The 25,413-nt window shown below is 42.5% G+C and overlaps 1 protein-coding gene across 1 annotated transcript; it reads right to left on the reverse strand.

The window, feature by feature from the left end:
* Window positions 1-9,220: 9,220 nt before the first annotated feature.
* ZSCAN10 (zinc finger and SCAN domain containing 10) lies at window positions 9,221-24,056 on the reverse strand. The gene is made up of 6 exons (XM_016424114.2): window positions 23,825-24,056; window positions 17,732-18,202; window positions 15,680-15,872; window positions 15,186-15,259; window positions 14,634-14,691; window positions 9,221-12,541 (listed from the first exon to the last, which is right to left on the reverse strand). Exons 2-6 carry the CDS (start codon window positions 18,137-18,139, stop codon window positions 10,938-10,940), a joined length of 2,337 nt encoding a protein of 778 aa, XP_016279600.1. The 5' UTR covers window positions 18,140-18,202; window positions 23,825-24,056; the 3' UTR covers window positions 9,221-10,937.
* Between the last annotated feature and the right edge of the window lie 1,357 nt (window positions 24,057-25,413).

Below are 25,413 nucleotides of genomic sequence, written 5' to 3' on the forward strand. Positions count from 1 at the left end.
ATGACAAAATAAAATTTTAAGAAATCTCAGAGAACAATGGTCAAAAATGGTTTCTACACCTGACCCAAAGAAATCAAAGGGGAAAACATGAACAAAATACCATTGTGAGAATTTTTCTGAACAATGTAAGATATCATTTTTTTCCTATACTGGTCACGGGATTGTTCAGATGGCTGGAGACCTTCAAAGATCTTGTACTTTCTGATGTTCTGTCCTGTTTTTGCTCACTTCATTGAATCAGTTCACACTATGCAGGATGCCCTGGACTTTCTTTGGTCATTTCTTATGACAGATTACCATTCCATTCCATTTATTTATAACCCTTACCTTCTGTCTTAATATCAATTCTGAGACAGTCTGGCAAAGGCGAGGCAATTGGGGTTAAGTGAATTGCCTAGGGTCATACATCTTTATTTATTAATTTATTTTTACTTTTTCCTTGTTTACATGATTCATTTTCTCTCCCTCCCCTCTCATCTCACCCCCTCCCAGAGCTGACAAGCAATTCCACTGGGTTGTACAAATGTTGTCACTTGATACCCATTTCCTTATTATTCATTTTTGCTATAGAGGGATTTTTTAAAGGCCTAAACTCCAAATCACATACCCAAATATACATGTGATAAGTGATATTATATGTTCTTCTTTTGCATTTCTACTCCCATAGTTCTTTCTCTCAATGTGGATAGCATCCTTTCCCATAAGTCCTTCAGGAGTGTCCTGCTTACTACATTGCCACTAGTAGCAAAGTTAGGGTCATACATCTTGAAAATATCTAATGATAGAGAAGGATTTTACACAGAGATGAAATGGAATGATGGAGAAGCAAGAGTGACAAACAGGGCAGTCGGAATGTTGGAGAGAGGGCTTCTGGGAAAATAGCCAACAGGCAGGAGGTTCGGTTCTGAGCCTTGGATTGAAAGCAGTTCTGTCCCTGATCTCAGTTGTCCTAAGGATTTCCCAAGTGAACTTGATGCCCATTTTGTCTGTGTATTGATCCTGATCTCTGACATCTCAAGATCTCTGTGGACTGACAGGACATTCCGTTACCAAAGAGGGTTTACCGTGGAAGGTGGGCTGAGTCAGTCCTGAAGACAGAAACATCTCCCTCTGTGTCAGCTGTTCTTAAAGACATTTGTTGTTACTTTAACATTAGATTAGGAGAGCCAGCACAGGGGACTCAAAAAAGGCAGAGAAAGTTTCCAGGCTGGTCCTTTTGGCTGAAGGCCTAGGCAAAAGGACCCATCATCAGTCTGTGTTTTAGCTTCGGGAACTCCAGTTTGACCTCCTCCCTAACCCCATCATAATTATCCCATCCCAAATAAATAGTGCTTCTTTATTCAGAAGCAGTCAGATCCTTAAACAAGGAAAAGAAGGTTGTGGGTGGAGGTTGGTCTGATAGGAAGATCTCTAAGAGAATCAGGCATAAAGCAAAGACCTGATTCAGTTGCCATTGGTCTTCCTCCAGCAAGGGATTTTTACCAGAGGGTCTCCCAGGAAGATTAGGTTTTGCAAAACTTCCTAATCACCCATCATTCTCCATTCCTGTGGTGCCCAATTCTGGTAAAGTCCTCTGCTTTATCTGTGTCATCATCTTATTTGAGAGGGGATGGGGGGCAGCTGGGTAGCTCAGTGGATTGAGAGCCAGGTCTAAAGACAGGAGGTCCTGGGTTAAAATTTGACCTCAGACACTTCCCAGCTATGTGACCCTGGGCAAGTCACTTGACCCCTATTGCCTAGCCTTTACCGCTTTTCTGCCTTGGAGCCAATACACAGTATCAGTTTTAAGAAGGAAGGCAAGGGTTTTTAAAACAAAACAAAACAAATCCTTGGGGCAGACCTCCTTCCCCAAATTCAGAGAATTGTACTTGTTTGCTCTCTCCCTCCCAACTTGGAAAGTCCCTAGTTTACTATCTCTGCGGATTGGTCTTTGTGGTAGAACTTCCTCGACTACATCCTTGTAGCAACCAGTCTTCATGGCAACCCACATCAATTTTACAAATATTTTAATATCATGGCCATAGAGGTGAGGTGAGTGGGGCTCTCTGGCTTGGGAACAGTGTTGAGAGGCTTTCCAGAAGAGGCTGCAGGGCAACAGGCTCTGCCACATGTAGTCTGAAGACCTGAACTGGTCCACATTTGTGATGGCCTCTCCCTCTGTCTGCCCAAGAGCTCCATGGCCTTCAGTGGTCACCTTCTCCAGGAGGCCTTCCTTGGCTTGCCAGAACCCACATTCAAGGTCCCTTTGAGTTTCTCCAGCTCTCACTTCTGCACTGTGTTCTCCCTCTTTTGAGCTGGCTTTGGGGTTGCCTTTGCCTCCCCCTCAGTGTTTGAGGTGCCTGCACTAGCTGCTAGGGTCCTTGAAGGCAGGAAGGGAAAGCCTAGCAGAACCCCAGTTGGACTCATGGGAAGGTGCATTGATTTAAACTCTTGTTCTGTGAAGAAAGAAACAAAGCAGATGACCTTCTGTCAGACTAGGGCTGCTTGTCCAGGCCCCAGCCTGTTCTTTTATGGGCACCACAGTGTAGGGGGACACAGGACAGGATTCCTCCTTTCCCCAAGGGCACCTGCTCTTCATGAACACATGTGGCTGCTAAGGGCCTTGGGCTGCTAGAGTGGCACACAGCTAAGTCTCTGAGAGAGCAAGCTGCCCAGCTGCCAGGATACTTTCAGTTCATCTATATTTATGGAACTAGCCTGACCTGAATCACCTACAGAATCCTCCTTCTGTGCCTTAGAAGATCCAGATTTTGTCTCATCTTATCAAGGGAATAATTGTGTGTGTGTGTGTGTGTGTGTGTGTGTGTGTGTGTGTGTGTGTGTATGGGGGAGGGAGGGAACAAGCATTCATTGAGGTGAGGGATGTGCCAGACCCTGTGCCAAACATTTTACTAATACTCTCAGATTTTGTCTTCTCACAAACTCTGGGAACCAGCTGCTATTATTTTTCCCACTTGGCAGTTGAAGAAACTGAGGCAGACAGAGGTGAAATGACTTGCTCAGTTACATGCCTGACCAGTGTTGGAGGCCAATTGTGAACTCAGATCTTCCTGCCTGCAGGCCCAGGACTCTCCCAACAGGCCAAGCTGCCCTTCTCAGAAGAATAGCTTGGCCAGTTTGACTAGAGCTCCCCCAGCTTCCTTTCCTTGTCATCAACTGAGACAGAGTTTTTCCTCCCTCCATGCTCTGCTCCCAGGGAGACTTTGGGAGAGGTCTAGAAGAGGTGAGAGCAGAGCAGAGCAGAGCAACCTCCTGGAGAGTGGGCTCAAAATGAGACTAGAGAAGGGTGGCCACCCACAGTAGCACAGTTGCTGAGAGGGCAACTTAAAAGCAAGGCAGATTGAAGCAGTTATAGGGAAGGAACTACACACACTTGGGCAGAGCCATCAGGAGTCCTGGGTAGGGTAAGCTGAAACAAGAATGTTTTGGGTGGATCTAACATCTGGGGAATTCCAAAAGACTTTGGAGCCAACTGGGGTCAGGTGACATTCTGGGTGTAGACAATCTTTAATCACCTACCATTGGACTGAAGCAGTGTGATGTGAGTTTTTGTTGTTGTTGCTTTTAATTGTGTGTGTGAGATGTCTTCTGTCATGGAATGAGCAATCTGGAAATGTGTATTGCATGGAAGCCCTGGCAGAACCTATATCAAACTATGTCCTGTCTCAGGGAAGGAGAGGGAGAGAGTCTGAATGGTCAAATGTCAGAGAACAAATGGTCAAAAATGGTTTCTACACCTGATCCAAAGAAATAAAAGGGGATAACGTTAACAAAATACCATTGTGAGATTTTTTCTGAACAATGTAAGAAATCATTTTTCCCTACACTGTGTTTTAGGTGGTTGATCTTTACAGATTATGGTGATGTGGAATCAGATCTGCCACCCTCTTCCCTTCTCTCCCTTCTCCTTACTCCCTCCTCCCTTCTCTGACCCCTGTCAGTTGGTCTCTTCAGTTGATGACAACTGGAAATCAGATCTGAATGAGTTTCCTGATATATTTAACAAGGGGTTTATTTAAGGAAAGGGGAAGGGAAAGGGAATTGGATGGGAGAGAGGGTTTAGGGTTTCCCTGATCTTAAAATAATCCTAAATTAAAGAATAGTATAGTAGAGTCTTGAATGAGGGAATATGGCTAACAGGATAGAGGATCTTTGAATTACTTTTATACAGAAGAGACAACTTCAGTAAGAAGAGGATCTTCTCAGTCCTTACTCCTTCCTGTCTCAGGAGAAAGAGACAACTCCAACTGTTTGGATGTTTCCCTTCAGCAGTCTCCCTTGGGTGACATTCTCAGGAATGTTCCTTGATTGACAGCTTCTGCAAACTTTACTCCTTTGGCTCTGTTGAAGGTTTTCTCCAATTTCCTCATCCACAACTGGTCACTTATCCAGATATCTGGAGTCCTTAAAAAATCTTGTGCTTTCCGATGTTCTGTCTTCTTTTTGCTCTGGATTAAGGAAAGTAGGATGCTCTGGAATGTCTTTGGTCATAATACCATTCCATTGCATTTCTTTATCTCTTTCTTTCTTTATAACCCTTACCTTCTGTCTTAGTGTCAATTCTGAGACAGAATCTGGCAAAGGCAAAGCAATTGGGGTTAAGTGACTTGCCCAGGGTCACACAGCCAGAAACTGTCTGGGGCCAGATTTTAAGTCAGATTTTCCTGATTCACCTCCCCCCTTTGTCCATTGTGTTACCTAGTTGCCCCTCCTTTGCATTTATATACCCACAGTCATCCAAAGCATATGCCAATTGTCCAACTAGATTCTAGTTCTTTTTTCCCTCTTATCCTTTCTGAGGCCTTCCTCACACCCCCAGAATCAGGATGTGAATTGTGCAGGTGATTAGAATTATTCATTCTCTTTACATCTCTCCCCATTCTCCATCCTTGCTTGTTTCCCTATTAAATATGATCCATTTCTTTTTGGGGGGGAGGGGAATTTGATTTTTTTATTGTTCAATTTTTGTAAGTGAATAATTTTATAAACCCCAAAACATAAACCCAAATAGATAATTGAAAAATCATATGCTTTCTTTTTAAAAAATTAAGTTGTTATTATTTTTTACCGATTATACATAATAACAAATTCCCACACAATTTTTCCTAAGTTATATGATCAAACTTATCTCTTTCCCTTCCACTCCCTCCCTGGGCTGGCAGGCAGTTGGATCTGGGTAAGAAATGCATTATCATGCAAAACACATTTCCAAATTGTTCAGTTTTGTAAGTGAGTGATCTTATAAAACCAAAACCCCCAAACATATATCCAAGTAAACGAATGAAAAACAGTATGCTTCCACCTGCATTCTGACTCCCAGTTCTTTCTTGGGAGATGGATAGCATTCTTTGTCATAAGTGCCTCAGAATTGTCCTGGATCTTTGTATGGTGGATAAGAGTGAAGTCTCTCACAGCTGATCATCCCACAATAAGTATGATCCATTTCTACACTAAAAAGTGTATCAACTTCCCCCATCCCCTCTAATGATTAGAAATAATTGCGATTCTTTTTTCTTGATTCTGCACTAGGATCTTCCTTTGACCCTCCTGATTTTTTCCCTTCTTTAATGCCTCACAACAGAACTACTCCATCCCCAGGACCTATTTTTCTTATTTAAGTCTCTCAATAGTCTTTGAACACATTTAAAGGGACACTTATTTTTTCTTCTCTGTTAAAAATGTTTTCTACATCATCAAATAGCCCTTTCATGTTCTTCAAATATATTTAGTTTTTATTTTTTAAACACTTACTTTCTGTCTTGGTAATAACAATTGTAAGAAAAAGAGCAAGAGCTAGGTAAATGGGATTAAGTGACTTGCCCAAAGTCACAGAGCTAGGAACTATCTGAGGACAAATTTGAACCCAGGTTCCCTTTACCTGGACCAGGACTGGTGGTGTACCACTGTGCCACCTAGGTTTCTCTAGTTTCTTTTGCTTGTGTTTCCAAGCTCATTTTTTAAAAAATTATTATTCTCTAGGCTTTTCAATGGAAGTGCTTGAAAGACCTCTTTAAAGATCCCTTCCAGCTCTGACATTCTGAGATTGTGTGATTTACTTTTTTTCTGAACTTGAGTTCTGCTTTCCTTAGCCTTTCATTTGGGGACTGATTCTGGAGTCTTTGGAGGTCTGTACCTGTTGGAATACATCAAGAACTTGTCAGTGATCCTTGAAAGATCTCAAAGAAAGGAAGAGGAGCCATGGGGACTTAGACATCTCTCTCTCTCTCTCTCTCTTACTTTCTCAATCTCTCTCTTTTACTCTCTCATTCTGTTTCTGTTAAAAGACTGGTGTAGAAACTATCAACAGTAAGATTGACTTTGGTACATTGAAAAATAAAAGGATATCTTTTAAAATAGGATAGTAATTGGGGAATATGTGGGAAATGATGTGGTAATCACAAAAGGCCAATATTGCTTAATCAAGAAGGGGTCAAATCAAACTAAACTCCTTTCTTCTTCTGACAGTTACTCAACTTTTGGTCTAGGAAAAAACATAGATGTAGCTTCCCACACTTCCTTATCCACTGCTCTGGCAGATGGAGAAAGGAGCCAGAAAGGCTAAACTTACTTTATCCTTTCATTTTCCTGTTGTGAGGAAATCATGTGATTTATAGTCATTGCATGGTCTAGTTCAGAGGTAATTTGAATAACCAAATAATTAGCCAGGGGACAAGAAAGGGTAAGTGTCCTCTTTACCGACTGTAGAATTATGAAGTGTGACCTGTGCCCTCCTGTGGAGAGCAACACTCAGTATGCAATTACATGCAAGGAGAGATGATACAACTTCATCTCGCAGAAATACATTTGGTAAACTGAAGATCCATTCTATTATCTGGGTGCCATATTCCCCCAGATTCATTCCATGCCCCTGGAGGGTCAAGCATGGCTGTGCTAAATAGGTATTATCCTTGTCCATCAACCTATGCATATCAGATGTCTATTTATAGAGGAGAAAACCAAGGCTAAGGAAGGGAAATGACTTGTTCAAGGCCACACAGTAATGGGGTATCCTGGATGAGAACTCAGACATCCTGACTCATCCTAGATCTTTATTCCTTGTCAGTCAATTCTCTGGATGTTCTGTTTGTTGATGTGTGTGTCTTCTAAGAGCTGTATAAGGTCCTCACACGTAGCAGATTGGCTAACATGACAGCTATGGAAAGTAATGAATGCTGGAGGGGATGCAGCAAAGTAGGGACATTAATTCATTGCTGGTGGTGGAGTTGTGAATTGATCCAACCATTCTGGACGGCAATTTGGAACTATGCCCAAAGGGTGATAAAAGACTGCCTGCCCTTTGATCCAGCCATAGCACTGCTGGGTTTGTACCCCAAAGAGATAGTAAGGAAAAAGACATGTACAAGAATATTCATAGCTGTGCTCTTTGTGGTGGCCAAAAATTGGAAAATGAGGGGATGCCCTTCGATTGGGAAATGGCTGAACAAATTGTGGTATATGTTGGTGATGGAATACTATTGTGATCAAAGGAATAATAAACTGGAGGAGTTCCATGGAGTCTGGAACAGCCTCTAGGAAGTGATGCAGAGCGAAAGGAGCAGAACCAGGAAAACGTTATATACACAGACTGAAACACTGTGGTACAATTGAAGGTGATGGACTTCTCCATTAGTGTCAATGCAATGTCCCTGAACAATCTGCAGGGATATAAAAAACACTATCCACAAGCAGAGGATAAACTGTGAGAGTAAAAACACCGAAAAGCAACTGCTTGACTACAGGGGTTGAGGGGATATGACTGAAGAAAGACTCTAAATGAACACTCTAATGCAAATACCAACAACACGGAAATGGGTTTGAGTCAAGAACACATGTGATACCCAGTGGAATCGTGCGTCGACTATGGGAGGGGGGGAGAAAATGATTTTTGTTTCCAATGAATAATGTTTGTAAATGACCAAATAAAATGTTAAAAAAAAAAAAAGCTATATAAGGTTATGGTCAGGCTGGGGGAGAGAGCAGACTGAGAGACTACAGTGGGGGTTGGACTAAGACTTTTCATTTTCTTCCTATTGAAAAGAAATCATGTGATGTTGTAAACCTTAAAATTTCTTAGACTTATAAATGTTGGAAATGTCACCACTGGGAAATTTCATACTTGAAAAATTTCCTGATAGTGGGAACTCTATTGGAATGTGAACCCCATTGGCATGGGAGGTTCCTCCTCCTCCCTTAAGATTACTTTAGGACAGAAACCTTTTGCTGAACAATGGAAAGGGCTTTGACCTGTACTTAAGCATAGAACAGGAATTTCTTTGAGTCATGATTGATTTTAGAATTGATACAATAGAGATACTTGGAATGACAGAACCAGGTCTTGGAAAATACAATTTCCACCCCACTCAGTCCTAACAGGATTTAGGAAGGGCTGCAGCAAAGGATCAAGATTTAATTATTGAGAATATGACCTTCAACAGACATGTGCAAAGCCACAGACCTCTGGGCGGTCCTGGGTTAAGCTAGAGCCACCATTGGCACAGGGAAGACATGGACAGTGATTGGTAGATGTGAGAACTGAGGGGGGGGGGGAACTTGGATGGTTTCCTTAAAGATAGAGGAGTCTGAGGACTGGGGGGGTTGGAGGGTTTTTGCTCTGAGAAGCTTGTTCTGAAGGAGGCCCCTGAGACTGTTTCTCCATTTTGGTCACGTGAGTGATAGGGACTGGTCTTTCTTCTTTGCCTCAGCTATCTAAGGGCTTGGGCCTTTTGGCCCAGCCTAAACAGAGGGGGTATTTAAGCCCTATTCCCTTCTCTCCCCTTTCTAATACCTTTCTTCCTCCTGTTTGTAACTAAACTCCATAAAAGGTTGACTGCTGACTTGAGTTTTCATTAAGGAATTACATAGCTGAATTCCTTGGCGACCTTAAATTAATATATATCAGTCTTTTAAAGTGATTTCCTTGTCACACAACTTAGGAAGTCAGCAGGAGAGGGCTGTGACATGAGGTAGAATCACCAGCCATGAGCCTTGGAGGGGGCTGTGATGGTGGCAACTTTGGGAGCACTAAGCCCAGAGACAGTAAGGGGACTAGACAAGTTGTCAGAGATTACAAGGGATCCTGTGCTGGCATTGACTGGCAATTCTACTGCCCATATGCAGGTCTTTAGAGTTCCAGGACAAAAAAGAGCCCTTATGTTTAGTCATATTCATATTCCAAGCCCTTCATTCCTTTCATTTGGAAGGCCTGTAATTTTACTCCATCTTTTTTTTCCCCCTTCAGTAATGTTTTATTGTATTTCTTCTAGTAATATGTAGAAACAACTTTTAACATATTTTCTGACATTTTTCAACCAAAACACTGTCCCTCTCCCAGAGAAGATAAGCAATCTGATGTTATAAAATGTGCTATCATGCAATATATATTTCTACATTCAACATATTGCAAATATTACACATTAAACATACAAGAAAAAAAATCATTGAAGGAAATAAGTGAAAAATGGTATGCTTAGGGTCTATCTTCAGACTCCAGCAGTTCTTTCTCTAGAGGTGGAAAGCATTTTTCATCATGAGTCCTTTGGAATCATCTTAGATCATTCATTTCATGGTTGACCATTATAACAATACTGCTGTTTGTGTTCAATGCTCTCCTGGTTCACTTTGTTCCAATTCACGTAAATCTTTCTGGTTTTCTTCTAAACTCATCCCATTTGTCATTTCTTATGGTATAATATTCCTTTGCAATCATATACCACAATTTGTTCAACCATTCTCCAATTGATGGTCACCTTCATAGTTTCTAATTGCAATTTGCCATCAAAACAAGAGTTGCTGTAATTATTTTTGTACAAATAGATACTAGCCCTTTTTTTTGGGGTCTCTAGGAGTCAGACCTAGTAGTGATATTATGAAAGGGTATGCAGTTTTCTAGCCCCTTTAGGCATTGTTCCAAGTCATCTTTCCTTTTCCCATCTCTAGGCCTGGCTCTCTTATCTACTGAGCTAGCTAGCTGCCCCAGAAACAATCTATCTTGCTGTTTTTCTCCATTGCCAAAGAGGTATTTGAGGGTCTTAGACAACATGGAGAGATCTATTTGATTTTAACACTTAGTATTGATTCCAAGATGGAAAGTATGGGTTAAAAAAATTTATTATACATATATTTTAAAGGTCATGTAAGTATTCCTTTTTTGGTTCTATTGTGTATATAGAACTTTTTTTGGGGGGGTAAACTCAACATAAAAAAACAGAATTTAAAAATCTTTAACTAAAGGAAAAAAATCAAATCTTGCCCACATGCACAAATGTTCAATGAACAGATATAGATCTCTCCTATAAGATATCTGGGGGTTTGTAGGACATCTTTTCCCTAGAGTAGTTTAAGGTAGGAGTTGTTTTTTTTTAAATTTGCATTTAATTTGCATTATCCAGGATAATTAGTCAAAGCAAAGTACAAGGGACTCCTTTCATCAAGTTTTGTGTAATGTGCAGGATTTAATTTTGACTGTTTTTAAGCCCTTTTCCAGTAGTGGAGTCCAGATCTGGGATCCATTAATAACCAGGTCCCAAGCAGAGGAGTTTCTTAGATATATGAGACTCTTCTGCTAAGATCTTTGGCTCTGCAAAGGCAAGAAACACTCAGGATCATCCTTTCCCAGAAAGGAATTAGATATTTACTTATTCCCCTGGGTTGAAGGAGCAAAAAGTATCTGAGAGATAACCAAGAGAGCCTAAGTCCAAGACAACTTTCAAAAGACAATTAATTTGCTTTACTCATTTTGGCGAAGATAGGCTGAAGAAAAAGTTAGGTATATGAGAATGGGGAACTAGATGGATGTCTGATAAGGTCCCTTTCCATGTCCTGTTTGTTTTCAGGTACCTGGTAACCCCAAAAGTATGTAAACCCAGCAGACATCCCTCTGGGTAGCTCAGTGTTGGGTTGGATTGGGGTCTTGGCCAAGTAAAGGTGTTAAGGGATGCTTAATACAGGGTCTCCTTGGCATGGGTCCTCAGGTGTCTCATCAGGTGAGAATTGCGGCTGAAGCTCCGCCCACATTGGCTACAGGTATAGGGCCTAGCACCTGTGTGGATGGCTTGATGTCTGAGCAGGTTACAGCCTCTGCTGAAGCTCTTCCCACATTGCAGGCACTGCTGGGGAGCCTCCTTGATGGCGCCCCCCAGTTCCCTGGCCTCTTTGCTTGCTTCTGGAATATCAGTCCCTGAGTGGGTCCCCAGATGGCGCTGCAGGTGGGCATTGCGGCGGAAGCTCCTTCCACAGGTGTGGCAGTGATAGGGCCTCTCCCCGGTATGAGTTCGACGGTGCCGCACCAGGTTGGAGCTGTTGCGGAAGCACCGGCCACATGTGTCACAGGGGTGAGGCTTCTCCCCTGTGTGGATGCGCTGGTGACGTGCCAAGTGGGCACTCTGGCTGAAGCACTCCCCACACTCATTACAGCGGCACGGCCGTTCCCCAGTGTGGCTGCGCTGGTGGCGGCTCAGGTCCTGGCTCTGGCTAAAGCGTTTGTTGCACTGGCTGCAGTGATGGGGCCTCTCTCCTCCATGGATGAGCATGTGGCGTGCGAGACCAGCCCGGCGCACAAAGTGTTTCCCGCACTCAGAACAGGCATGGGGCTTCTCACCAGTGTGCACTCGGCGATGGCTGGTTAACTGGGAGCTCTGGCTAAAGGCCCGTCCACAGTCCTGGCAAGAGAAGGGCTTTTCCCCTGTGTGAACCCGCTGGTGGGCGGCCAGATGCTCACTCCTCTGGAAGGCTTTGCCACACTCATTGCACACATGAGGCTTCTGCTCACTGGGGCCCTGCTGCTCCTGGGAGTTGCTGGCCCCCTGAAGAAAGCTTGTACCAAACTCAACCCCTTGGAGGGGCTTTTCCTCGGCATGGAGACTCAGGTGGCGCTGGAAGTTGGCGTGCCGCTGAAAACCCTGCCCACAGATGGAACACAGGAAGGCTGGTTTGGTGTCTTCCTCTGTTTCTTTGGCATGGGCGTGTAAATGTCGCAGGAGGCTGGAGCGTCGCTGGAAACCCTGCCCACAGTCAGCACATACAAAGGCCATCTCTGCAGAATGGGTCTGCTGGTGTTTTCTCAGGTGACCACTCTGTCGGAAGCATTCCCCACACTCAGAACACGCGTAGGGACGTTCATCTGTGTGTGTCCTCAGGTGCAGTTTGAGGATGGAGCCCCGGCCGAAGTTCTTCTCACAACACGGACACTGGTAGGGCTTGAGGGAATCGTGGGTTCTTCTATGTGCCTGGAGGCATGGCACCTGGGGGAGGCTTATTCCACACTTGGGGAATGTCTTCTGTGTCTCCTGGGATTCCGGCTCAGGCTTCTCTTGGACATCACAGACTTTTATTTCCCAAACTTCACTTTTACTAGACGGGGATATTCCTCTACTGCCTGAAGCAGTCAGGCCCCAATGACCTTCAGTCCCATACCTAGTTTCTTGTATATCCTCTTTTTTGGGCACCAGGGAAATATCCTTGCCCACCTTTCCTAGAACTGTTGCAGGTTTCCCCGAATTTCCTTGCTTTATTTTTTCCCTATTCTGTGCCCCAATTCCAAACCCTGGGGGGAAGAACAGAAACACATATAAGCAATAGATCTGGCAGAAAGGAATATTTGATGACAATGACCTGGGGGAAGGGAGAAAACCACAATGCAAAAGGCAGGAAACAAAGCAGCAGGACAACCAAACATTGTACTTCAGAGGTGGGATTGTGCTCCAGTAATCCCTCAGGGAGGGAAAGGAATGAGGGAGCAAATGATACTAAGGGCCAAACACCATTTGAAAGCTTGGATCAGCACATTTAACTTCACCAAAGTGTACAGAAACTCCTTCCACCAAATTCAGCAACTTAAGAGAGTGTCTATGACGGTGAGAAGTAGAGTGACCTGCTCCAATGTGACATGACAAAGAGGTCAGTGGCAGAGTTACTACTTAAGCTCCTATCCTTCTAGCTCCCAATAGTGCTCTCACCTGGAAAAACAAACAGTACAACCTCCACTTGCTAGAGACTCCACACTTTTTGAGTTATCAAAGTTTTTAAGCTACCAGAGATAATATCTAATTATCATAAACTCCTCATTTTTCAGGAGGAAAATAAGGCCCAGGTCATGGTCTCCCAATAAGCCCACAGCATCACAAGAGTAGAAAGAAGCTGGGTTCCCCACCCATCTTTTGCAAAAAAAATTTTTTTCTGTAATAAACTTTCAAGGTTCCAGCAACCTGAAACCTCCTGTGTTAGAATGTTCTGTTTATGGCTATTTGCATTGATTAGACTGATTGAGTATAAATAAATTTCTAGTCCTTTGGGATAGTGGTGCCTTAGCTAGAGTTGCTTTGGATGTGCTAGTGCTAGTGCACTTGAGGTCTTCTTATTTTTTTTCTGAGCAATGGGAGCATAAAGAAAAAAAAGAGAAAACTCCCTGAGTTAAAGGAAAAGGAACATTATGCAAAAAGAAATATAAAGCCACGACTACTGATCTTTTGCACTTTTTTTCATGTCTGCAAAACTTATTAGGTCTTTACTTTTTAAAACCTACATACTTAAAATATTGATTCTCATTTGTCCCCAACCCAGTTAGGCTGAAGCCCAGAGAGATAATTTATAGTAGCAGTACACACACACACACACACAAAATATATAAAATTTTAGCAGTATGTGTAGTTGGAACTGGATAATTGGGTTAGATCACCACAGTTTATAAAAGGCATTCTCTTCCTGTTGCTGACTCCTCATTCCAGGTTTAGGCTCTCTGGGATGGGTGTGGTACAGGGGCAACAGAAGAGCTATGAGTGAGCAAGTGGAGGGTGGTGCCCACTGCCTTAAAGGTCTGGTGTATATGGGAAGGTAAGTGATGCAATGGACAAAGCTCCTAGCCAGGAGTTGGGAGGACCTGGGTTCAACTGTGACTCAGGCACTTCCTAGTTTTGTGTTGCTAGGCAAGTCACTTAACCCACTAGCTTAGCTCTTGCTCTTCTGTCTTAAAAGTTGTTGCTAAGATGTAAAAAATAAGGGTTTAAAAAAATAGAAGAAAAATAAAAGATAGTGTCTAGGCTGTTAGAGAGCAAGGAAAACCCAACAGTCTAAAGAAAGTGTTTTCCTTTGGATCTCTCCACCCTAAATGATGTACATAAGAATACCCAAAAAATTAAGTAAAAAATGGTAAATGGAATTATAAGTTGTCTGTTTCCTCTTGGAATGCTCATTTAAAGAGAGCATGGGGGCAGCTGGGTGGCTCAGTGGATTGAGAGCCAGGCCTAGAGATGGGAGGTCCTGGGTTCAAATTTGACTTCAGCCACTTCCTAGCTGTGTGACCCTGGGCAAGTCACTTAACCCCCATGGCCTAGCCCTTACTTTTCTTCTGCCTTGGAACCAATACACAGTATTGATTCCAAGATGGAAGGTAAGGATTTAATTTAAAACAACAACAATAAAGCGGGCATAAATTGTTAGAAAAGCCAAATTAGAGGGAATCGCAGAAGTCTAGCTATGTTCAAGTCTTGTGCAAGTGAGGATATCTTAGGCTCTGAGCCCTCTCTAGTAGAGGGAGGCCGTACAAAGGTTCTTGAATGTCAAGGGGCTTACCTCCCCTTCATCCCACCAACATGGGGCCCAGCTGAAAGGTCCTAGTCCCAAGGATGAAAGAATCTTACCTAGAGGGGGTGCAGGCCAAACCTTCTCCACTACAACATCCTCAAATGTCAGAGATTCCTTTAAGTCCCAAGGAAGAGAAAGAGACAAAGATAAAGAGATAATTGCTCCCTCTCCACCTGCTGTTCCAGAAATAATTACAGTATGGATGGATAGAACAAAAGGGGGACTGGAAATATTAGGAACAAAGTGTATGCCATAGAGTTGGAGAGACTCATTAAAAATATTCACTGGCAGTAATCGTTGGGAGCAGGGTGTCAAAACACTCTGCCTGTATCAGATTGAAATACATTTGGGAACTATTTAACAAAAGAAAATAAAACATATGATAATAGTAACATGTTTCTTTCTAGGTCAAAAGTACAGGCAGGCATCACTTTGTTTGAGTTACACCAATAGTTTAGAGGTTTATGGTTCTCTCTGAATTCCCAAATGTTAATTTTTAGGGAAACTGGTCTGTTGTCCCTTGTCCCACCGTCTCCCTTCCCTGGACATGGGAATACAACAAGATAGCCACTCTGTAATCTTAAGGACAACCAAAGTCCCCAGCTCACCAGCACAGTTGCTAATTCCAGGTCTCTGGATCTTTCCTCTTGGGAAGAGGAAGGGCCTTGAGGAACAGTTGAGCCTGTGGGAGGAGAAAGGTACTGTAAAAGGATTTAGAATTTTACCCTGCAACTTTCCTGCTCTCTCCTCCAGACTAAATAGTCCCCAGGCCATTAGTGAAGTAGAGGAAGGCAGGGATAAGAATATATACAGAGCTTTTCTACAAACCAGAGCTGAGTCTAAGGGTGTTGATTCTACCTGGGAACTTGGCTGTTAAGGTTGTAGCCAGTTCTCCTTCAATGAAATTACACTCACTTTTTCTTGTGATCCTGGGACTGTCCATTCCAAAAGTTGTTCCTTATATCCAGCAAAAACTAACCACTTCCATTTTCTACTCCCTTTCCCTGCCATGTTTGGGCCCCTATTCTTACCTTGGACCACTCTGGGCCTTCCCCAGAGAAGTCTAACCTCATACCTCTTCCTTGATAGAGATGGAATTCACCTTGTGGGCCAGGAGTTAGCTGTTGCTTGGACCTAGCCAGAAGACTCCACTTCCCCTCCTTTGAAGGCTTGGCTGGTTCTGGCTGGAGTTTCTGGGGCTCCTGTGCAGGGATCAGGGATGATGACTTCTCTGAGGGCATTATCCATCTGGGTGTATGGCCAAAGACCTGGGAACAGCCCATAAGGATGGGCCCCTGGGGGAGGGAATTCATTCCTCAGATAGTCAGAACTCTAATCCCCTTAAAATAAAGCCACTTCTTGAAAGATAGGAATTAGAAGGAACAAATATTTCATTGAATTCCTAAGGTCAGCAAGGAACAGAGCAAGGGTTAGAGGGAGGAGAAAAGTTGGAAGAGATTAACATTGTATCATCAATCATGGAAGACAAAACCAGAAGAAGCTGGCTGCCACCATTACTGCAAGAATAAAAATCATACAAGTATTTCAGTGATTTTGCCCAATGAATCAAGATCAAACTTCTTAGGATAATATTCAAAGATCTCCATAATCTGACTCTTAACTTCTCTTTCTTGCCTTCTCTCACACTATTTCTTCATGACCTGAACCCTGTCAGTTTCCACTTTCCTACCTGATGCCAGGAATGCCCTTTTAATACTCATCCCCCAGGACCCAGCTCTTAAGCTACCCCCACCATGAATTTTTTTTTAATTTTTCTAATTGAAAATGATTTCTCTTTCACTGCATCATCTGATGACCTAACACTTCATAAGACCTGTGATTTTGTTAGTGTGGGAAGCTCCAAAGAAGGAATTTCCTCTGCTAATGCAGAGGCACCTTCTGTGAAGCTTTAGTTTCCTGGGGCACTCACCAAGAGGTTAACTGACAGCCAGTAGGTGTCAGGTGAGATACCCCAGATTTTCCAGACCCCCAAGCTGTCTCTTCCACTGCTCCACATTCTAATCTGTGATTTATTTATCTGGGTAACCATTTTATATAACCCTCCTGGATTGTAAATTCCTAGAAGGATCCTGACTTTTTTTAGCTTTGTGTGTCTTCTTGAGGATAGAACTCAGTGCTGAATCTTTCCTTTCCTAAGGAAACACCTTTCCTAAGAGGTTTCTTTCCCTACTTTCCCAAGGGTGATTCCAATGGTACGGGGGATATTTCCATGTGAGGAAATTCCCTCTACTCTGGCAGGATGGCAGCTGTGTCTGAGTCACACACCGGCAGCAGAGGAGCCACCATCTTTCACTAATTGTTCCAAGTAAAAGGAGCCTATTCCCTTTTCCAGGTATCACTCTTTCAAATACTGGGACACAGCTTTCTCTCTCTAAGTCCCCTCATCTTTCTCCTTTCAGGCTAACCTCAAAAGTCCTCAAGCCGTGCTGACAGATTTCCTCCACATCCTGATTGAACCTTGGACAGATGTTCTACTTTCAGCCAATCTTTCCTTCCACATTGATTAAGCCTGATATTCAGGCACCGGCGAGAGAGCAAGTTTCCTGCCTCAAGCAACTTACAGCCTATTAAATGTCAATGACATGCCTACAAAAAGGCTCCCCAATGCCTTAGAGGAAGTCTGGCCAGGGCAGAGGTTAGAGGCACCACTATGTTCCCCACTTCATACCCATTCAGCCTAGTAAATCTCTTGGGTCCTTAAAGGGATGTCCAGTTCTGTACAATAGCTGTTTCTCAATCCAAACAAAAGGACTTTTTTTTCACTCTTCCCCTCCCCACCATTAAATACCATCTTAATGGTTTTTTCTAGCCTGAGGGGAAGGTTCTGGTTGGTTCACTACTTGGGCAGCTAGGTGGCGCAGTGAATAGAATGCTGAACCTGGAGTCAGGAGGACTCGGCTAGCAGAGTTCACATCTGGCCCCAAACACTATCCTTGTGACCCTGAGCAAGTCACTAGACCTTGTTTGCCTCAGTTTCCTCAAATTTGGTAAACTAGCACGAGAAAGAAATGGCAAACCACTGGGAAGCTTTCCCAAGAAAACTCCATATGGATTCCCGGAGAGTCAAACGCTACCTAATCTTAACCTTCTCCCACAAAGTCTTTATGGCACCAAACTCGACTTTCCTTCTTACCGTTGGCCTTGCTTTGCTGGGCTCTCTCTGCAAATCCTCCATAAGGGTCACCACTTCATCACCATTCTTGGGATGCTTCCCCCGTACCCAGGCCTGAATGTCTCCAGGGAGGACAATGAGGAACTGCTCCAGCACTAGAAGCTCCAGGATCTGTTTTTTGGTGTGAGTCTCTGGTCTAAGCCACTGGCAGCAGAGTTCACGGAGCCTGCTAAGAGCTTCCTTTGGGCCAGCGGCCTCCTGGTAGCAGAAGTGCCTGAACCGCTGCCTGCAGGCCTCATGTCTGGGCAGACCTCCTTCATGGATGGATTCCTGTTCCCAGGAAAACTCTTCAAGTTTTACTGTGGGCAGTTCTTGCTTCAGGGGAGTTTGGACTTGGGTAGCAGCCAGACTCGGTCTTGTGGACATCATTCTTTGGGAACTCAATGGGCAGTTCGAAATCTACAGTCTCTTCTCCACACCTTTACTGGATATCTGGGAGGAAAAAAAAGTTTCTACCTGGCCTGGTGGCTAAGTAGACTGCCTACTTCAGTCAGGAAAAAATGCAGAAGGAAGATTAGGAGAAAAATCTCCCCCAGCCACAAGGCTTCTGGGTAATCTATTTTAAATGACTGTTTAAATATGCTAACAGAGTAATTGTTAAGAGTTAATGGGTAGAGGTTATCACAATGGTTAGCCTGGAGGGATTGGGGCTTTTTATAAAAAACTGGATTCAGGTTGCAACCCAGAAGAGTTTGTCAATTGATAAGTTAGCTGGAAACGAAGATAAAAGCTCTGGAGTCTCAGATAGATTGGCTGCCCATCCAAACCCAGTCAAGTCCGGCTATCAGATCCTTGTGATTAAAGCTATACCAAATCAGAATGGCAAAACTGGAATTCAGTTCAATTTAAAAACATTTACAAAGCAACTACTATAAATAAGGCTCTGGAGAGAGATCTTAGAGATGGTTCTAGTCGAACTGCTAGAGGCAGCATGTGAGTAGGGCATAAGACTTCAGAAATCAGGAAGAAACACCCTTCCCAGGCCTTAGGTGATGAAATGAGTAGACTGGGGAGCCTGGAAGACCCAAGTTCAAATCCAGCCTCACGTACTTATAGCTGTGTGATCCTGGGTAAGTCACTTAACTGCTGTCTGCTTCAGTTTCCTCAGCTGTAAAACGGGGATAATAATATCACTTATAATCTATGGGGGTTGTGAGAATCAAATGAGATATTTTAAAACAGCTATGCAAATGCTAAATTAGTATTGTGATTAAATCATCCAAGGTCACACAGCAGGTTTGTAGAAAGATTGGGAATAGAACCCAAGTTTGCAGGCTTCCAGGTCAATGACTTTCCATTATACCATTCTGCCTTACTTACCATCAATTTAATGAGAGGAGCTCAGGAAAAGCCAATTTCTAACCCTAAATAAAAGTGAAATTAGGAGGGGAATATATAATTCCAAGGGAACTGAATTAAAAAGGCTTTGGGTGAGTACAATCTGGGTAGGGTAGGCAAAACTACCCACTTTTAAAAATCCTTAGTTTCTTTCAAAGCTTTTATATGAAGACTTTCTTGATTCTTTAATGCTCCCCTCCCCTAAATTACTTAATATTTGAGAAGAATATCTTAGTTTATAAGGGTAGGGACTGTTGACATTTTTTATCACTGTATTCCCTGTGATTGTTTTTTTTTAAATTCAGTTCAACCAACATTTGCAAAGCACCTACTATCTGAAGGCCTCCTGGAAGTTTATCTATTGAGTTTTAGATAAGTGGCAGTTTTCTTTAAGGCCAACATCCCCCTTACTTTCATTCCCCCATCCCAGAATCTCCCAAACAAGGCTCAGAAAGATTAAATAAATGACTTCTGGTGTCAGAGACAGTATCTGAACTTCAGGCTGACCTAATTTCAAGTCCAGTTTTCTATCTAGTATGCTGCTTCTAAAAGAAAGACGTGCTATCTTTGTAGAAGGGGGAGATTATCAGTGTGGAATGTTGCATCCTTGTCCAGAACTGTTTATGTGTTGGTTTTGCTTATTTTTTTCCCCTTTGTTACATAGGAGGGCTCACTGGGGGAGAAGAGATGGTGGGAGATAAGCATATTTGAAAATAACAGTGATGTTAAAACCAAAGTCATCAGTGCAACTTAAAAAAAGCATTGGAGATAAGGAGACAGTCAGGATGTAAAAGAGAGCCTAAGTTTTGGGGTGTTTTCAGGACCTGAGCATTTCATCACACTGGTACTTGAATAATATTGGTCATCTCCAGCTCAAGAGCCATTTTAAGATTATCGGGAGACCTTCTACTCGCTGATTACAGAGCACCCTCTGGTGGCCAAATGGTATCAAAACCATCTTCATCTCTACCTACCCAACTCCAACACCAACTCTCTTTTCCTTTGTAGCCTAGCTAGAATGAAAGTCCAGAGCCCTAGGTCATTACCTAGTTACTACATATGAGAATTCTCCCAGTCTTTCTAAATTGAGTTGAACTGAATGGAATAATGAGGTTTTAATAGGCTGTCCCCTTGGAAGGGCTCATCTCTATCTTCAAGAAAACCTTCCCCAGTCCTCCCTAATCTCAGTGCCTTCCATCTAAGATTATCTCTAATTTTTCCTGTATGTATCTCATTTGTACAATTGTTTGGATGTTGCATCTCTTATTAGACTGTGAACTCCTATTTTTGCTTTCTTTGTCTTATCCTCAGCTCTTAGCAAGTGCCTAGCACACAGTAGGTATTTAATAAATGTTAGGTGACTAACTGAATTAACTCTAAAGAGTTCTGGATTTGGAGTCAGAGACCTGGGTTCAAAATACTAAGGGCTAATTACCAACTGTGTTACTTTGAACAAGTCATCTAATCTCTCAAAGACTCAGTAAAGGGCTTGAGTTAGATGATCTTTAAGTTCCCTTACAATTCTAAAGCCTCATCTACCATCCTGAGCTTTGCTGCAGCAAGGCACAAAATAGTGTGTGGGGGAAGGAGGCCACTGAAATAGTAGTGATGTTCTGGTCACCTCTTGAAGTTAATTGAGAGGAGGTTCTCTGCACTGCTGTCTTTGCCATGCTTCAAGTTCCTACCACAGTCATTTGATCCTCCTTATATAGATCACAGAATGGGGCAGGCCTTTTACCTGCCAATTCTCTTCCTTCCACTTTCCCCACCTCTACTGCCAGCCTAATTCCAAAGCCTCCTTTTCCCAGCCTCTTCCAAAATTCCTGACAAATGTTAGTAAGCATCATTTGCCTCCTAGAAGACAAAGAGCAAGGGGATGGGAAGAGAGGTGCATTATTTAGTTAAAAGAGATAGTTGACAGTTTACCTTGGCAGAAACACTCATCCATGCATTTAGGGCTTTGTATCAGATAGATCCTCTGTATCTCCTAATTCTGTCCCAATGTAGTAGTGGAAATAACATTGAACAATGTGATCAGAAGAACTAGATTCAAATCCAGATCTATTTCATGATTCTGATTTCTTCCCATATGCAAAATGAGGATAATATTACTTGTGTGTTCTACCTCCCAGGGTTTTTGTGAGGAAAATGTTTTGGAATCTGTGAAATGTTATAGAAACATGGGCTATTATTAGTAGTGTAGTAGAATGGGCACTGGAATGAGAGAATCAGATTCTCATCCTGGTTCTGCTACTAGCTAGCTATGATATGACCATAGTTAGCTGCTTTTCTTTTCTATAACATGAGGGAAGGAGGATGGGTTAGATCAGTTCAAATTACATTTTGGTTTAATTTTCTTTATAGGAGCAGCAGGGAAATTCAGGTTTATATCTCTACTCTGATACTTCCTAACTGGCTATGGGCTAATTCCCTTTCTGGGCCTCAGTTTCCTCAAGTATAAAATGTTGTTCAGTTGTTTTTCAGTGACTCCAGTTTTCTTGGCAAAGGCACTGGAGTGGTTTGTCATTTCCTTCTTTAGCTCATTTTATAAATAAGGAAACTGAGGCAAACAGGTTAAATGATTGCCCAGGGTCACACAGCTATATTTAGTGTTTGAGGTCACATTTGAACTCAGGAAGATGAATTTCTGACTCCAGACCCAGCATTCTATCCACTGTGCCATCTAGTTGACCCCAGTATAAAATGATGATATTTGTATGCTCATTCTCCTGTGGTGTGGGAAAAAAACCAACACTCATATTAAGTGTGAATTATAATTTACAGTTCTCAGCCATTAACATGACTAATTCTTTTCTCTCCACAAAGTCTGTCCGAATATTTTCTGAATATACATTTATCATAAAAGCATGAAAAGATGCCCTTCTGAAGTTGTATACCTTGGGAAAAGCTCATCACTCTTCCCTAATTATGTCTTTGCCTGAAATAATTCATTCCTAGATCTATACTTTTAAAGGCATTTTTGAAATCTATTAACTTGACTCAGTTTTGTTTTGTTCATTTAAAAAACTAAAAAAAAAACATAAAAACTACACAAAAAAATTAATTTTTTAAAAGTATTTGTAAAACACAGTGTTCCAGTTTTGTGCTAGATTCTGGGGGTACAAAGACAAAAAGGAAAACAATAGTTTGTGATCCAAGGAGTTTACTTTACACTACACTTGAATCGAAACTTTAAATGCTTATTGTGTGCAGAGGCCTGTCTCAGCTAGGGGTGGTTTAAAATTTGGATAAGCCCTAGTCCCTGCTTTCAAGGAGCTCTCTGTCTACCAAGGGAATAAAACATGCAGAGCATATGATTAGGAGGAATTCTGTCCAAGTTGACAAATTTGAAGCATATTAAGTACTTACTTACTATGTGCTAAATGCTACAAGAGAAATGTACAAAATAAAAAGCATTTTTTATGGACCATGAGGTCCTTGCCCTCATGTTGATAGCATTCTTTTATGAATATCTGTATATGTGAGAATCAATAATACAATGATGGCAATGCTGATAGGATATGAAAATGTAATGAGAGGCACAAAATTCATATTGTTCCACACTGAAACATAAAGCTAAAAGAGCTTTTGAGTATCATCTGGTCCCTCATTTTATAAAGAAGGAAACTGATACCAATAATAAGACAAATAGTTCAAGGTTACAAGATTAGTTAGTGGCAAGGTCAGGGAGAAGTCTCCCTTCTCCAGTATTCTTACATGAGCAAGGATTACTTTATTTCATTAACTAGTCATCTCTGAAACTTTGGGAGTCGTTAATCATAAAGTAAAATACTATTTGAGGAGAGGAGGGAAGCATGGGAAGTATCTCTGGATCAGGGAATATGGGCTTTGTATTAGAGGCATCCAGGAGGAAGGGATCCTAAAATACTTTCCATGCTTCACAACTTTGTCTAAAACCTACCCTGTTCAGACTAATTGGAACAAGAAGGGCCCTTAAAGACCATCTTAGTCCAATTCTCTCATTTTATAGGTGAAGATAGTGAGACCTAGAGGGAAACATTTAGCCAAGGTCATTCAGGGAGAAAGCAAAGAGTCTGGACTAGAACCCAAGTCTCCTGATTCTTAAATCCAGAATATTTGCCACTTCAGCATTAATTGTTAATCACAGGACTTATCTTATATTGTTTATTATAGGTCTCAAAGACAGCAATTGGGTCAGATCTCTAAAAAGAGAATAATGTGATAAGCTTTCTTTCTCAAGGAAAAATAAGAGTTCCAAATGGTCCCTCAGAGCAGGGATGAGGTATGCATGTATTGAACGGGGAGGGGGAGAAAAAAGGAAGGTAGAAAGCAATGTAATGAAAAAGGAGAAATTCACTTGGTATATACAGTCTTCTCTTCTAACATTCTAGGGGATAAATGTTATAGAGCTAGGCAGGGGATTAGAAGATAATCAATCAAGAATCCAAGAAGCTGTTAAGTCCATTTCACAGAAGTTTCAGGGGCTCAGATGCTCACTTTCTCAAGGTTGTCCTAGAGCAAGCTTACAAAAGGGAGGGCACTAGGCAACTGGGTTACTATAGTATGGTGACTCCCTCACATCCACATTCCTTTTCTTTTAAAGTCATTTCCAATCTAGTTTGAGGCAAACTCCTCTCCTTCCCACCCCCATTTCATTCCCTTCTCCCTTCCTTCTTTCCAAACACCTTTGGTACATCTCAGGTTAAACCCACACCTTTAGTCCCTCAGACTCACCTTTTTATGGGGCAGCACTTGGTGGGGGTTGGAGGAGAGGTAGAGATGGGGTGTTCCCCTGTAGGATTTTTCTTCCTTGGGGTTCCAAGGACCAAGATCCTGCCAATTCCACTCAGGGGCTGTTCTGGAGAACACATGGGAACTGGAACAGGAAGTTCCCTTCTCTAGTCCCATCCAGGTACTTAGAGGGTCTTCAGAGCTTTAACCCTTAATGTTCCAGTTATTAGGCTAAGAGCCTAGAGTGAAGAAAAGGGATTTCTATAGTATCACACTGAGCAGACTAATTCCCAAGGGTTGGATATGCATGAGTTTTTTATGGATGTCCCTCTGAACCCTTCCACCTGTTACCCTCTGTTGTCCGCATTGGTTTGTACCATTCATTTACTAATTAATCACGAATTAATTACTAAGTGATGTTGCCTCTGACATCTATTACTTCATCCAACTATCTCCTTGATTAATTATCTATTGTCATTGCACCTCCTTCTCTACTATTTATCTTAGTTCCAGCATCTCCAACTAAATAGTAAGTTAATTGAAGGCAAGATGTTGTCTCCTTTCTGGTTACTACAAAGTAAATAAGAGAGCTAGTGCTAAGGCTATTTATCTATAATAATGATGTTCTCAATCACAAAGCAGGTAAGAAAAGGAAAAAAAACCAAAATGGGGGTTAGGGAAGTGAAGAAGGAAAACTCTTCATTTTGCTAGGAAGAGAAATGATTTGATTTTTATTAAAAGAAAGAGGAATGGTAGCTATGACACCCTTTTGTTGATTTCCATACTTTGGTGTGTAGCTGTGTCACTCAACCATTAAACTAATTCCCAAGCCTCTGCACCCCTGACCTTTCTGACTTTCCCAGGGTCTCCCAGTTAATCACAGGAGTATTTAAGGGCACTGACTTTTCAAATATCTCTTTATCAAAAGTCCCAGTCCAATTCCCTGCCCCCCACCTTAGAAGGTACAATACTAAACACTGGATGTGTGATGGTAGGACCAGATCTCATATTTCCAGTGTGGTTTCCTCATTCCTGATCAATGTGATTTTAGGGAAGTCACTCAAACTTCTCCAAGTCTTCCATTTCTTCATCTGTAGAAATCTAAGGTTGTTTTTTTTTCCCCCTACCGGATGACCTTCTAGGGTCTCTTCCGGCCCCAAATTTATGACTCTATGAATTTACATGAGACTTTAGCTAAGTGCTCTAGGAAAATCACTATTAAGTGACTCGGAACCTTGGTCAGTGACTCGGAACCTTGGTTTCTCCATCTATAAGGGGCCCAGCACGCAACTTTCAAAGGATCAAAGGTGAGCTCTCTACCCAGTTGGGGGTCCCGGGGTGGGGCTGGAGTTGGGCAGGGCACACCTGGAAATCATTCCCCCTTAGGGTTTTTCTCTGGTCTGGTTCTAGCCCCCTCACGTGCACAGAGGAGCATCTCGGGAAAAGGCTGGGGAAGGGGGCGGAGACGAGAGCTCCAGGGCCGCCCCTGGCGAGGTCCAGGGCCTAGGAGGTGGGACATTGGAGCCCCTTTTATGGAGAGGGGCCACTGCAGGAAGGTCCTGCTTATGGCTAGCTGCGCCACAGGCCGCTGC

This window comes from Monodelphis domestica, chromosome 7 (assembly GCF_027887165.1).
Source record: "Monodelphis domestica isolate mMonDom1 chromosome 7, mMonDom1.pri, whole genome shotgun sequence".
NCBI lineage: Eukaryota > Metazoa > Chordata > Mammalia > Didelphimorphia > Didelphidae > Monodelphis > Monodelphis domestica.

Bases quoted from the DNA above. Each gene is read 5' to 3' on its own strand.
- ZSCAN10 (XM_016424114.2), bottom strand. From the start codon at position 18,139: ATGATGTCCACAAGACCGAGTCTGGCTGCTACCCAAGTCCAAACTCCC. The intron at 15,873-17,731 runs GTAAGAAGGAAA...TCCCTCCCCCAG, and splicing joins CCAGCAAAGCAAGGCCAACG to GGGCCCATCCTTATGGGCTG. The intron at 12,542-14,633 runs GTAAGATTCTTT...TCTTCCCCCCAG, and splicing joins TTGGCCTGCACCCCCTCTAG to GGTTTGGAATTGGGGCACAG.